The sequence below is a fragment of the Ammospiza caudacuta genome, chromosome 5 (genome assembly GCF_027887145.1).
Source record: "Ammospiza caudacuta isolate bAmmCau1 chromosome 5, bAmmCau1.pri, whole genome shotgun sequence".
In the NCBI taxonomy this organism is placed as follows: domain Eukaryota; kingdom Metazoa; phylum Chordata; class Aves; order Passeriformes; family Passerellidae; genus Ammospiza; species Ammospiza caudacuta.
Genome location: NC_080597.1, coordinates 5,189,019 through 5,201,954, shown reverse-complemented (window position 1 = coordinate 5,201,954; position 12,936 = coordinate 5,189,019). Strand labels below are relative to the sequence as shown.

The following is a 12,936-nucleotide window of genomic DNA, read 5'->3' as shown; positions in this document are numbered from 1 at the left end:
TTTAGCCTCACAGAGAGCAAGTATAGGCAAGAGGAGTCCTTTATTCCCTTTTGCATTATTTAAACAAGAATGGACTTTATCTGTGGGGCAGTTATTCCCTCCCAATTTCCTTGACACATAAACATATCAGTGCTATAGCTTGTATCATGCTGAAGTATTTTGAGGCTCTGTCCTATCGTGGGAGCTACCTTGAGCCCTTGGATGTTGCTTGAATGAACCAGATGGGATCCATCCTAGGGTGGATGAGGGAGCTGGCAGAACTCTCTAAGCCGCTCTCCATCTTTTATCCTCAGTCCTGGCTCACCAGGGAGGTCCCAGATGACTGGAAGCTGGACAATGTGACAGCAATCCCTAAAAAGCCAAAAGGAGGATCTGGGAAACTACAGGCCGGGGACAGAGTGGTTGGACAGTGGCCAGGCAGGAAGGGACCTGGGTTGTGACTGACAGCAGCTGAACATGAGCCAGCAGAGTGCCCAGGTGGGCAGGAAGGCCAGTGATGGCTCCTGGCCTGGCTCAGGAATGGTGTGGGCAGGAGCAGGGCAGTGATTCTGCCCCTGCCCTCAGCACTGGTGAGGGCACAGCTCCAGTGCTGTGCCCAGCCCTGGCCCCTCAGCTCAGGAGCGATGCTGAGGGGCTGGAGTGAGTCCAGAGAAGGGCAGCGAGGCTGGGGAGGGGTCTGGAACACAAATCCTGCAAGGAGCAGCTGAGGGAGCTGGGAGTGCTCAGCCTGGAGAGGAGGAGGCTCAGGACAGACCTTGTCACTCCACAGGTACCTGAAAGGAGGGAGGAGCCAGGTGGGGTCAGGCTCTTCTCCAAGGCAACAGCAGCAGGACAGGATGACACAGCCTTAAGCTGTGCCAGGGGAGGTTTAGCTTGGACATTGGGAACAAGTTCACAAAAAGGCTGATTGAACATTGGAATGGGCTGCAGGGAGTGACCATCCCTGGAGGTGTTTCAGTAAAGACTGGATGTGGCACTCAGTGCCATGGTCTGTCTGAGTGACAAGGTGATGTTAGGCCTGAGGTTGGACTTGGTAATCTCAAAGATCTTTTCCATCTTAGTTAATTCTTTGTTATTCTGTGATCTGCATTATAAGATATGGTATGTGGAATATGTTGTAATTTCAATCTCTGCTTTCCTTCAAGAGTCAGTCAGTCCTTCAAGAGTCAGACTTACAAGCCCCCAGGGAAATTATTTGTGATCACTTTCCTCCACCTGCCTGCTGTTGGGAACCTGCTGAGTGTTTTAGATTATGGACCCTTTCCTGCAGGAACCAGGCTAGATGTTTTCACAGCACTGGGGCAGTTTAGCCCTTTCTTTGGCACCCCACCAAGCTGCTTGTGCTCTTGGCACTGTTCTGGAAGCATCAGCTGGATCCACTCTGGAGAACCCTCTTTATTCTGCAGTTATGGTTCACAGAATGGGTCAGGTTGGAAGGGACCACCCTGGCTCATCTGGTCCAGAGCGGCAGCCAAAGCTGACCCAAACCTTCACATCTCCAACAAGGCCTCCCCTGCTTGTTAGTATGAGGTGGAGCAGCACATCATTCCTTGTGGGAACCTCCACAGTCTGTGTCAGAAAGCTGTCATTGCCACTTTCCAGGAACCTCCTGGATGGTTTTGCTTTGCTGTGCTGCTTCTTCAGAATATGTCAGAGTAGTAAAGTCCCTCATACATCTGGACACAGTGCCAAAAAGAATGGCAGCAGCTACTCTAAGTTTTCATGTATTTTTAATATTACAGCTTGCATTCATTTAATGTTCTTAATCCCAAAGGGTCCTAAAGCACTTTATGAACTGTAAATGCAGGGATTGTTTTCACAGCATTAGAGTTCAGCCACCTTCAGGGTAGAATGTGACAGGTGTTTAAAAACAACAGGCACAAGTGTTTAAGGCGTTCTATGAGGGATAACTTGCTTTGTGCAGAAACTGCATTGGGAATTTTGGCAACCAAAACATAATTATCTTAGCTGGAATGTGGCCAGGAGGGCTGAAGTTAAACCCAACTCTAAATGTAATCATGGCTTAGAATGGAGTTTACTTAAAATAGCCCAGCATGCTCACAGGAGGATGGCAGTACCCTGATTTGGCATTAGGAGAAGTCTGATTTGGCTAAGTCCAATGTATTTTAGGGAGAAAGACATAAGAAAATTACAGGAAAACAGAATTTAATTTCTTCTTCTCATGTTTTAAATGTTAAAACAGGGCCCAAAGTTTCAGCAGAGCAGGACATGTACAATTCAGACAGAAAAAGTTTCCTTGCCACTTTTCACTTCATCTAGAAATGGGTGATGTATAGTAGGCAAATCAAAATCTGTTATTGAGGAGGGTTTGTTTAGTCCTTCCCCAAGGACAGTTGAGAATCCTCAAGGCCTCCCTCAGATTGCTTTTCATCTCTAAGAGATGGATAGGCTCCATCCTCCATGAAAATGAATGGCTGTATCACTGATTATGAAATTCTGGAGAGATACAAATTTTGCCAATGCTGCCTGCTTTTGTAAAATATTTGTTTCAAACTGTGGATCTGGGAATTCCTTAGTTATGGGCTAACTCAGACCTGCCTCTGATTCTGAGGCTTAGAATCCTTTCTGGTTTCTTTATTGCTGTATCACACACTCAGGCAGGCAAAGAAAGCAGCTGTCATTGTTTCAAGGAATACTAAATACTCTTCTTTTTACTGAATCCTCATTCAAACCCCCCATAGGTCAATATTCCTACTGGAACATATAAAACATAAGCAATGATTTATTTGAATGAGTGTGTTCTTTTATTGGAACCTAAGAATCAGAATTTGGCCCAGTGTTTTAGAACAGTGAAAATTCATGTGGGAAGTCAGTTGAGCTTTTAAAAAAGTTCCTCATCAAGCCCTAGGTTTTTTTTATATACTAGCATTAATAATATACTAGCATACAGTCATGTCATCCTGATTTGCTCTAGTTGAAGATTAGGCCTGGACTTTTGAGCAGTTGGAATGGTTAGTCAACATTTTTGTTCAGTTGTTGAGTTTCACCTGTTGCAGATGAGTCTCAGTGTTTTTACCAGCATTCTAAACTCACCCTGTGGCTGTGAATCCCCACTGCCCTGCTATAAACACACTCTCCCAGAGGGCAGAGGCTGCTCTGGGCAGACATGACTGAAGCAATGTGGGCCTTTCAAGTCAAAGGCAATATATTTCTTTATTTATTGACATCAGGCTGCCTAGGATGTCTAAACACCCCAGCACCACCACTACAGTTACAGGCTGAGCTTGCCATCAAAATGCACTCCTGATAAAAGGAAAAAGATGCCCAGGAGACTGAAAGAAAATGCTTTTTCATTGAAGGCAACTTAGAATTACTCACTATTCTTTCTGTTCTTTTAAAATCTGTAGTTTTGAAAGGCTGGGTCTGTGACTGACAGAAAGATCTGCTTGAGAAGCCAGGCTCAAATGTGCCTTTTGGAAAAGGAGATCTTCTCTGACAGCCTTTCTCAGCTCCACAGAGACATATGCTATGTGAGATCAGGAGAGTACCTCTCAAACACAAACTATTGCCTACTGATAAATTGTCTCAAAGAGGCTTTTATTTCTCTAGTGTCCATACTATAGAAACTGCCTCTGTCACCTGTCCTGTCTGGAGTAATGCCAGCCTTCAAACAAACAGGAGTTTCAGGACTCTAAGAATTTTAAAACTAACCTAAGAATTTTAGAACTATAACAAAACAAAACCAACCCATAATTCATAATGATTTCTGGTGTAATTCTGCTGGCAATGGTACTGCTGTGGCACAGCACAGTTCATTTCCTAAGGAAATACACTTTATCAGGCATCTGAATTTGAAAATGGTTTTGCAGGCTTCCACAGGACATTGAAAAGCACCCCAGAACTTCCACAGTATATTATTCCTGTCATGGTATTGCCTTGTACTGGGCTGACATCTGCCCTGCAGTAGGCACAGCAGCTTTTATTCCTCAAGGACAGCATTTGGGAGTGGAACTTATCTTATTTTGATGTGTCACAGCTTTCATAACCTGTTGGTGCAGAGAGAGCACAAAGAAACACATTTCCTCTGCAGCAGCACCAGTGGGACAAACCCAGAGCCAGGAGCAGTGGGGCTCAGTTTGCAGGATATTCTTAAACCCAGAGCTTCCCAATAGTGAGCAATTTCCCTGAGCCTCTGGGGTTACTGCTGTGCAGGACTCAGATTCCTGAGGACAGGCTATTGCTCATAATCAGGAGTAATCTGTTCTGTGCAGGGTGTCAGCATATATAATCTTCCAATAGAAGCAGGATGTTAATTTTCTAATACAACCATACAGATCTGGAGTGCCACAATAGAGCTTGCTTTTATACATATGCATTAGCTCAAAAAAAGACCTTTGTGGAAGCTAATGCTCCATACAGCCTCAATAGAAAAGTGAAGCACTTGAGCTCAAAGGGAAAGAGAGCTTAAAATTATCTGCTTTCATTGAAACAATAACCCACTTGGCATTTTTGCCTTAGCCAGGATTTCCATACATATGGGGAACAGTTCAATTGCTTTTCCACCAAAGACAGTTCAAACAATAAAACAGGATAAACAAAAACTAACAACCTACACTGGCTCTCCAACTGAAGACAATGTGTCCTGAAAGTTTTATGAGCAATGGAAGGTTTCCCTGGCAGCTGAATGGTCAGTGATTTTTCCCTTGGTGCTTTTCTGGCATGGAAATTAATTCCTGTGCAGTTCTTGCAACAATCAGCACAGGAGCCAGTGGTAAAGGTGAAACTTTTCTTGCAGGTTTGCTGCAATTGTTGCTGGTTTTCACCTTATGAGAAGATGGGCTCCTTGTGATGTGATGGAACCGAAGTTCCCATCACATCAGGAATAGTGGGAAGAACAGTCTGCCAAAAGCTCTGAAACCACTGCTGACTTCAGCAGGAAAACTCACAGCATCAACCTTATGTGTAATCTCAGATACTGCTCTCCAACTTATTGTGAGCAAGGTGCTTTTAATGCTCACAGCCAGCTCTAGGTGTGTGTCTAAAGGACAGCAGCCCTTATGGAAGGGGAATTTTCTTCCTGCCTCAGATTCTGTGACTTGCCACAGGTAGAGCAAGATTTTTTACTGAATGCTGAAATGCTGGCCTATTTTCCCAGCCTGTAAGAAAGCCTGTTGAATAGCAAACCAACTCAGTTTTATGTTAGACAGATCCAATTTCCTTAAGGCTATTCTGTAGATTCTTATTGTGCCACCTTGCCAGTTACTGCACAAATGCACCACGTTGCCCCAAAGCAGAATCCATGTCACACCAGAACTACCTTCTCACAGTACTAAAATCTGTAAGATATGGCCAGAGAAGCTCTTTAGATGTTCTCCAAAGTTGAATATAGCCTAGAAGCTTAGTAAAGTCCCTTTCTGTGTTGCTGCTTTTCTGACAGCTTTTCCTGGTATCCAAAGGTTTTTATGTGTCCTTATGAAGATGTGGCTGCCTCTAAGTTGGGATCATACAATATAAAAGTAGTTGTGACCAGAGAGTTAGATAATGGTCATGTTTGATAATGTCCACACCCAGAAAACAGCTGTAATGTGGCCTTTTGTGTCATGCTTGGTGATCTACAAGGTTTTTCCTGAACTGGAATGTTGTGTGAATGCTAGGATTGTCTGTTGTGTGTACAACTCCACAGAGCCCTCAATCCCTGTTACACAAAAACTGTCACATCCTTCACAAAGGATGTGAACATGAACAGGGAACTTTATCTCTCAGAATGTGGGATATCTCATTACATTTGAGTTATGCTGATTATCCAGAGTTTTTGTTGATAAAAACCTTTACATTTCACCATCTTATCTGTGTGTTGTACATAACAATGTAAGGTTGGAGGAGTTCTAGAGAATTTCAAAGATAGCTAGTCAAACAGAGATCTGATTTTTGTGTTTGTTTTCTAAAAGACAAGCTGAGTTACGTGGGTCCTGTGATAAAAGCACTCAGTAGTGATCTGAATTGGTTTTCATTATGCTCCTATACCATCATTTTAAACAAAGGTTTCTCAAGGCATTCCAGAGTTGGACAGAATCGAAGTCACTCTCTTTCTCCCATAAATGACATAAACCTCCCAGGACACCAGAGATGCAAGAGATCCATGTTTAAACTCAGCAGAGAATCTGGCCCACTCTGAACGCATTAAGTGCCAGCTTGGAGTGTCACAGACACTGTGGCACAATTTCTAGACTATTTGACAGCCCCTAGTGATGTCATAAAAGGATTTTTTTATGTGACATTGGTAACCCAAGTTCTGAAAAAAATTTAATCATAGGAGTCATTTGAAAAATGTGGTTCAGATTCATGCATAATGTTTTCAGAAACATTTATTATACAGTTTATTTCCAAAATTCCATTTCACTCTCTGATTCTACCTCTAAATATAAATCTAATCCTCCTTCCTTGTCCTCTTCCATATATATAGCACACCCACATGTGATAAAGCCTTCTGCCACAGCAGTAAGGCAAGGTGGAGGGAGGGGGATGAAGGCTGTAGGTAACCTGTGGGAGCACTGAATGCACTTGGCTGCTGCTCATAATGCTCCAAAGATATAATTATCACATGCATGATGAGTACTACACCTGCTGCATCTCTTTTGCTTAAATACATAAAATATTCCAGTGCTCCCTCACTGAGGAGCCATTAACCAGAGAGGTCACCAGAGGATTTCACACCCCCTATCCATCACCTTCCATCTCTCTCTCTATCTTTTTCTCTTTTGCTCTCTCTCCCCCTCTGTCCCTGCCAAACTATTCCTATCAAAATCCTCACCACCTCCTTTCCAGTGCTCAGCTTTCTGCTTCGTTGTGATTTTTACATCTTTTCACTTCCCCTCCTCAAGCCCTCTTCCCTGTTGCCTGTAAATCTCCATTACAGTTTGCAGGTAGTGATCATCAAGCCAGGATTCTCAGTGAGAAGCAGGAATAGCTTTAACATTAAGGATGTGTTTTGTAGGTGCTTCACTTGGCATCCTTGTTAGAGCTTGCTTTGTCTCTGCAGCACAGTTTAGCATTCTGCTCTGCCAGTGCATTATTTCTTCTTCCTCAAGGGCCTTGCACGTGTCTGTACCCTCCCTGCTGCCCAGTGTGTGGCCTGGACAGGCTGCCCGTGACACAGCAGGAATTATGTATTTGGGTATTTGCTGCAAAGGCCCTTTTATCTTTTTTGGCTCAGCCCATCTGCTGGTAAAAAGTTCCCCTGACTAAAACCTCTTGCAGATGAGGAACCTGACCTGTCACTGATTACTTGTCAGTAACTGATGTCCTCAAGCAGGGGCAGGACCATTGTTAGGGCTGCTACAGTAAGGAGTGTTAGATGCTTGGAGAATTACATTCTCCCCTCTCTACTAACAGTGAATCCAATTTCAGGGCAGTGCAGTAAGACCTCTGCTGACTGCTGTCAACAATGAACCACTTTCCTGTCATAGAGGGAACCTGAAGGATTGCTTCAACCCAGCAGAAATTCTTTTTCCATAGTCATTCCCCAGAGTTTTTTCTGCTGCTATTGGTAGTAGATTTTGAAGCTCCCCAAGTCAGCTCTGACTCACAGCATTGTATCCACATGCATTTATTTCTCTCTGTGCACCATTATGGATTTACCAAAAGACAGCCAAAGTGTTCAAAGGCCTTACAGGACATGTGTCAAGCAGGGCAAGGTAGTGGTTTAAAAACTGGGGCCAATTTCTAGCTTTGCCTGTGACTTTTCATAAAGGATTAATGAGATTATGTAGGTGAATAAATCCAAATGCATAGAATTAGATATTTAAACATATATATAGTGGGAATATGGCCAAATTTTCTGGAATGCTTAATTCTCAAAATTTCATTGCTAGCAACAGAATCTATTACTGTACAGACCCATTTGAATGAAAACTGATTTACATAGATAACCAAGACAAATGAGTGTTAGTTTCTAAGTTTGAAAATATTTGCCATGCACTGTTTCCTTCAATTACTGAAAAAAATCTTTATTTTTACATTATTGTTTCATAATGTGTGTATACATCCTGAAGTGACAGGTGATGTGTGAAAGCAAAATGTCTGTCTGTATAAAGTCATACCTATTTTAATATAAGAAAAAAAAATAGTAACAAAAAATAATAGTCATACTTCAGAAATAAATTTGGTAGCAGTTGTAGAGTTCACTGATATCTACAGGTGGTAAAATGCCACCATGACTTCTGCTTCATGAGTCCTACCAAAACACAAAATTTGGTTATTGGCAAATTCTAGCCATGCCCAGTGCCTACGGTGACTTAGAACAGATGGAAGGGAAAACAGCATGGGTTAAAAAATGCATTGAGCTTTACTTTGTTTCTTTCTATTGCTGTTTTCACAAAAGCCTGGGAGGTGTGGGACAGCTTCAGAGACTCTAATGGCAATTCTTGTCTTTCAGGCATCGGATCTCAAAATCAAAATTTAGGTAAGTAAAACTGGCTTTTGCTTTTCCTCCTTTCTACTGTTTTTTGCTCTTTTATGAAGTGATTTACACAAACATTGCTGGGATGCAGTGGTGATTCTAGGAGATCCTGCTAAATATGTCAGATTTTAGTCATAATTTTTTTCTTAGTTTCACACTGAAATAAGGCACAGGGACTACTGACTACTGAAGTACCTATCTATGCTACCTTTGTATCTCAAACCATAAAATACAAAATCAGAAATAAAAAACCAGTTCAACAACATAATTGCACAACATCCATCAACATCAGCCCTGTCTGCTCAAGGCTCTCTTTGTTGAACTTCTCTGCTTTGTTGATTGTAAAGATTTCAGCTGATGAAGTTGGCAACTTACTTGTGAAATTCTGCCATTCAGCCTGGGACATGGGGATCTTCTCTGATGGTGTTTGATTTTCTGTTGACTCAGAGCTTTTGGAAAAGTGAAGTAGTCCTAAGATGGCTATTTTTGGGGTTTCACTGGAGAGGCTGACTGAACTCATGGAACTTGGTTGCTAAGGTCCCTTTCTTACCCCTTTGGCAGGATCTCAGCTGCCTCCATAACCCTGAAATCGAAGTCAGATTTATAAAATACTAAATGAATTTTCAGAATAACTGGAGCAAGTGTGTAACTGAGTCCTTCTGCTTACCTAAGGAGCAATGAGTAATGTCAATTTGGGAAGCACATAACATCCCCATGTAAAGAGAGAAAGAAAAGCACAGAAAACACCATACATTGTCATGTGCATGCACATTTATGCACAGCTACACACAAAAGCACGTGAGATTGCAAATACGTTAATGACAACATTAATGTCTAAGTGTGGTGCCCACTTTGGAAGTTAGGAAGATTATTTCTTGTCCCAAATCCACTGCAAAACACACAGTGTATCTGTTTGGGATAGACTGGTGCCTTTGTAAATTGCATAGGTGAAAAACCCTAGATTTGACCACCTTAAATGGTGGTCAAATGTTGTTGCAAAATCCTTGTTCACATTGTGTTTATATGGTCTGGCTTTAGTTCCTATGGATTAGGACCCTGATGTCAAGCATGGCCATAGTTTGCCACTGAAAATTATACACAGGGCAAGAATAGCCAAGAAAAGTTCATTCTCCTGTAACATGGTGTATGTGTGTGTCACTTCAGACACACACATATGTATGTAGTATCTATATAAAACTATTAGATTTATTATACAGTAGCAAGTGTTGCCTGGAAACTGGTTGCTATGCAAGTTAAATTCTGAAGAGTAGGAGGTGTGTAATTAGCTTTAAATATCTTCTGTGGTTAGTAATTACCCTGAGAAATCAGTGACACAAGGGGATGTGTTCATGGAAGGCAAACTTTAAAAACTCTCTTGATTAGCAAATGGCACCCTTAGTTCCCTTAGTCACCTTTACATGAAGGTGAGATGCTGAAGCCCCCTAAGTTTTGGGATTTGTTTTCAGAACTTGTAGCCCTTGTATAGGGCTAACTCCTGAATGTTGCTGAATGCTGGAAATGTTCTTTGGATTTTATTTGACCTCACCTCTCCAAAGATTTAATCCTTCAGCTCCATGTGATAGACTATCTTTCTATTGACTGTCCTGAGGCTCGGCAAGGTGCTGTTGCAGGCCCCAAGAATCAAGTTCAAGGAGAATATTTATTTATGTGGCAACTGAGCTAAAAAATCTCTTGAGGTCTCTGCAGTGGATGTCTTATTCAGATAAAAGTATTGCTTGAAGCTCTTGCAAATTGATTTAGGACAAACTTTATTCCTATAGCTATAGGAAGGATGTTCACAAGTGTCGACTCAGATGAGAGAGTGTTTTCCAGGGTGAACTTGAGTTACTCCCTACCATTCTTGAACAGTAAATCAAGATTAGAGTCTCCCTTAACAGGGAGCTGCAATAGCCTAAAAATCCCTCTCTGAAAAGAACTTTCCCTTCTTCAATTTTTCAAGTCGCTACTGGCGCCGATGGAATCGATTCTGCCGAAGGAAGTGCCGTGCTGCTGTCAAGTCCAATGTTTTCTATTGGCTGGTGATCTTCCTCGTGTTTCTCAACACCCTCACCATTGCCTCTGAGCACTACAACCAGCCAGACTGGCTCACGGAGGTCCAAGGTGAGGAGGAGCTGCTGCTTCTGTTTGTTATGGAGGGTGTCAAAAAAGGGAGATGGGAGAAGAGCTGATGCATTAAACCACACAGTGTCAAAGGAGAGTGCACAGCTCCAAGCAGTCCTGTGTCTTTGGAAGATCCTAAAAAATGCAATTAACTTATCTGCCTGTGCTGGGAGAAGTTATAGAAAAAATGTAAAAACCTCCTTCCCAGCCAAAGCAGTGTTCCATTTGGTGTAAGTGAAATCAGGAGATTATGCTAAATTTATATTTGCAGCAACTGGATTCCCAATTTGTGGATAGCTACTGGGAACACCACATTGTCCAAGGTTTCCCCTGAAATGGCCTTTATGATTAATTCTAATTATTAGGGAGGTGATGAAGAGTGATTTGTAAAGTTCTTCTGTCTGCAGAACAGCTGAATTCTCTCTGGAGGTGAGAGCAGCTGAAAGGGCTTAATTAAGCAACAGTAGGTAGCACAGCAGCTCTTCTATTCCCACTCTCCTCTGCAGATGATGGGTGTGAAGGCAGGTTGTGCAGGGAAGGCGTGTCCCTGCCACTGGAGGTTGTGTAATACATTGCAGCTGTATGTGCAGCACATGAGAACTGCTGCAACCCTTTTGCTAAAACATTTCTGTGAATGAGATGCCCACGCTTTTCTTTGCACCCATTCTTTGACCCAAGCTATACAAAGTTAACTTTTAAGGCTGTTCCTCAAAATGCTTTCTTAGAAGCAAGGCCCAATGATTAATTGTGGTGATCTTTTGACTAAGTTTCTTTAATCTGTTTCTTTTTGCTTTCCATGAGACACTGCCAATAAGGTGCTGCTAGCTCTTTTCACGGCAGAGATGCTGCTGAAGATGTACAGCCTTGGCCTCCAGGCCTACTTTGTGTCCCTCTTCAACCGCTTTGACTGTTTCATCGTGTGTGGAGGCATCCTGGAAACCATCCTGGTGGAGACAAAGATCATGTCACCCCTGGGCATTTCGGTCTTGAGATGTGTGAGACTCCTCAGAATATTTAAAATCACAAGGTACTTTATTGCTTTTTTGGGGCTGGAGGAGGGCTGCTGCTTGATGCACAAGTCACTCACATTCATGTTTATTTTCACTTTTTCTGCCACTACTTAGGTAGTGTGAGTGCTGGATTAACAGTCCTCATCTTCTGAAGTCTGTAACAGGGTGGGAGGGCTGTACAGACTGGACATCTATCCCAGACATGAGGGGTGAGGGGTCTGGCACAGACAGCTGGAAATACCTGTTACCACATAAAGTGTTAAACTGAAATCTGGAATAGTGTGAACTGAGCTCAGGTTCTTACAATTCTCTGCAAATGACCAAGAAAACCAAAACAGCAGATAGCCTTGTGACCTCCTCTGATGCTTTTTGATGACAGAGTGGAGCCTGAAAGGCTTCCAGCCAAAACAGCATTTGACTGAGGAGCCCATGCCAGCTCCAGCAGACTCAACAGTGACCCGAGTGGGAGACTGTGTCAATACCAGCAGCTCTAGGCAAAGGATGTTGCCAGCTATTCCCCTTCCAAGGAGTCCATCACAAAGCAGCAACTTTATGAAGAAACCAGACTTTTTCCAGCTTCCAATATCTCCTCTTTTCCCTTTTCATTCTTTCCCCTCTCCCTCTGCGTGAAGGCACAGTGATATCTATTAAACAGGCACTGCTGCTGAGCCAGGTACCTCCAAAACACCAGCTTGGTTTGGCAGGGCTTTTTCAGCCTGAGGGGAGTTTGTAGGAGAGATCAGCTCCAAACTTACCCAGAGCTCTTGCAACAAATCCATCCAAGCCCTTGCCCCAAGTAGCACAAGGTCATCAAAGTGTCCCTACAATTCCTGTAACTCTCCCCCCCCACCCAACCAGAGAAATTTCTGACAAATTTGAGATAGAAAACACAGCACCTGAGAAAAACAAGTCCAAAACTGGAAGATCATCAAGATGGCTGAGCTGAGAGGCAGAAAAAAAAAAAAAAAAAAAAAAAAAAAAAACCAGACTTGGACTTGTGCATCATGCAAGATTTGTCCTTAAAGCTTCTGAGCCTCAGATCTCTGGCAGGATGGATGGATCCCAGGGTCAGATGGCAGAGACAGAAAATCGATTCACAGTCTCAGAGAGAGAGGCCAAAGCAAGCCTACAACTGCTCCAAAAGGGGGGAAAAAAGTGTTTGGATGTGTGATCATAGAAGAGGGGAAAACCTTCCAGAGGGGAACGTTCCCTCCCAGAGAGGGGAAACAAGAGTTTCCAGCAAGAAAGAAATAGTGGGGATCTCTGGTCTGGGGATTGTTTTTCCTGGATCCATCCATTCCCAAGTCCCAGGCCTGGTTTCTGAGGAAAGCAGTAGCTGTTTCAGGCACTGGGTAATCAGATATATGCAGGGCAACATACCAACAG

The 12,936-nt window shown here is 42.9% G+C and overlaps 1 protein-coding gene across 2 annotated transcripts in view; it reads left to right on the top strand.

Annotated features, from left to right (window-relative positions):
* CACNA1C (calcium voltage-gated channel subunit alpha1 C) overlaps positions 1-12,936 on the top strand; it is a 454,710-nt gene that overhangs the window by 337,324 nt on the left and 104,450 nt on the right. For both annotated transcript variants that reach the window (XM_058806025.1, XM_058806026.1), the window contains exons 11-13: positions 8,396-8,422; positions 10,380-10,540; positions 11,342-11,567. In XM_058806025.1, coding sequence (XP_058662008.1) covers positions 8,396-8,422; positions 10,380-10,540; positions 11,342-11,567 — 414 coding nt within the window. The remainder of the gene's footprint in view (positions 1-8,395; positions 8,423-10,379; positions 10,541-11,341; positions 11,568-12,936) is intronic.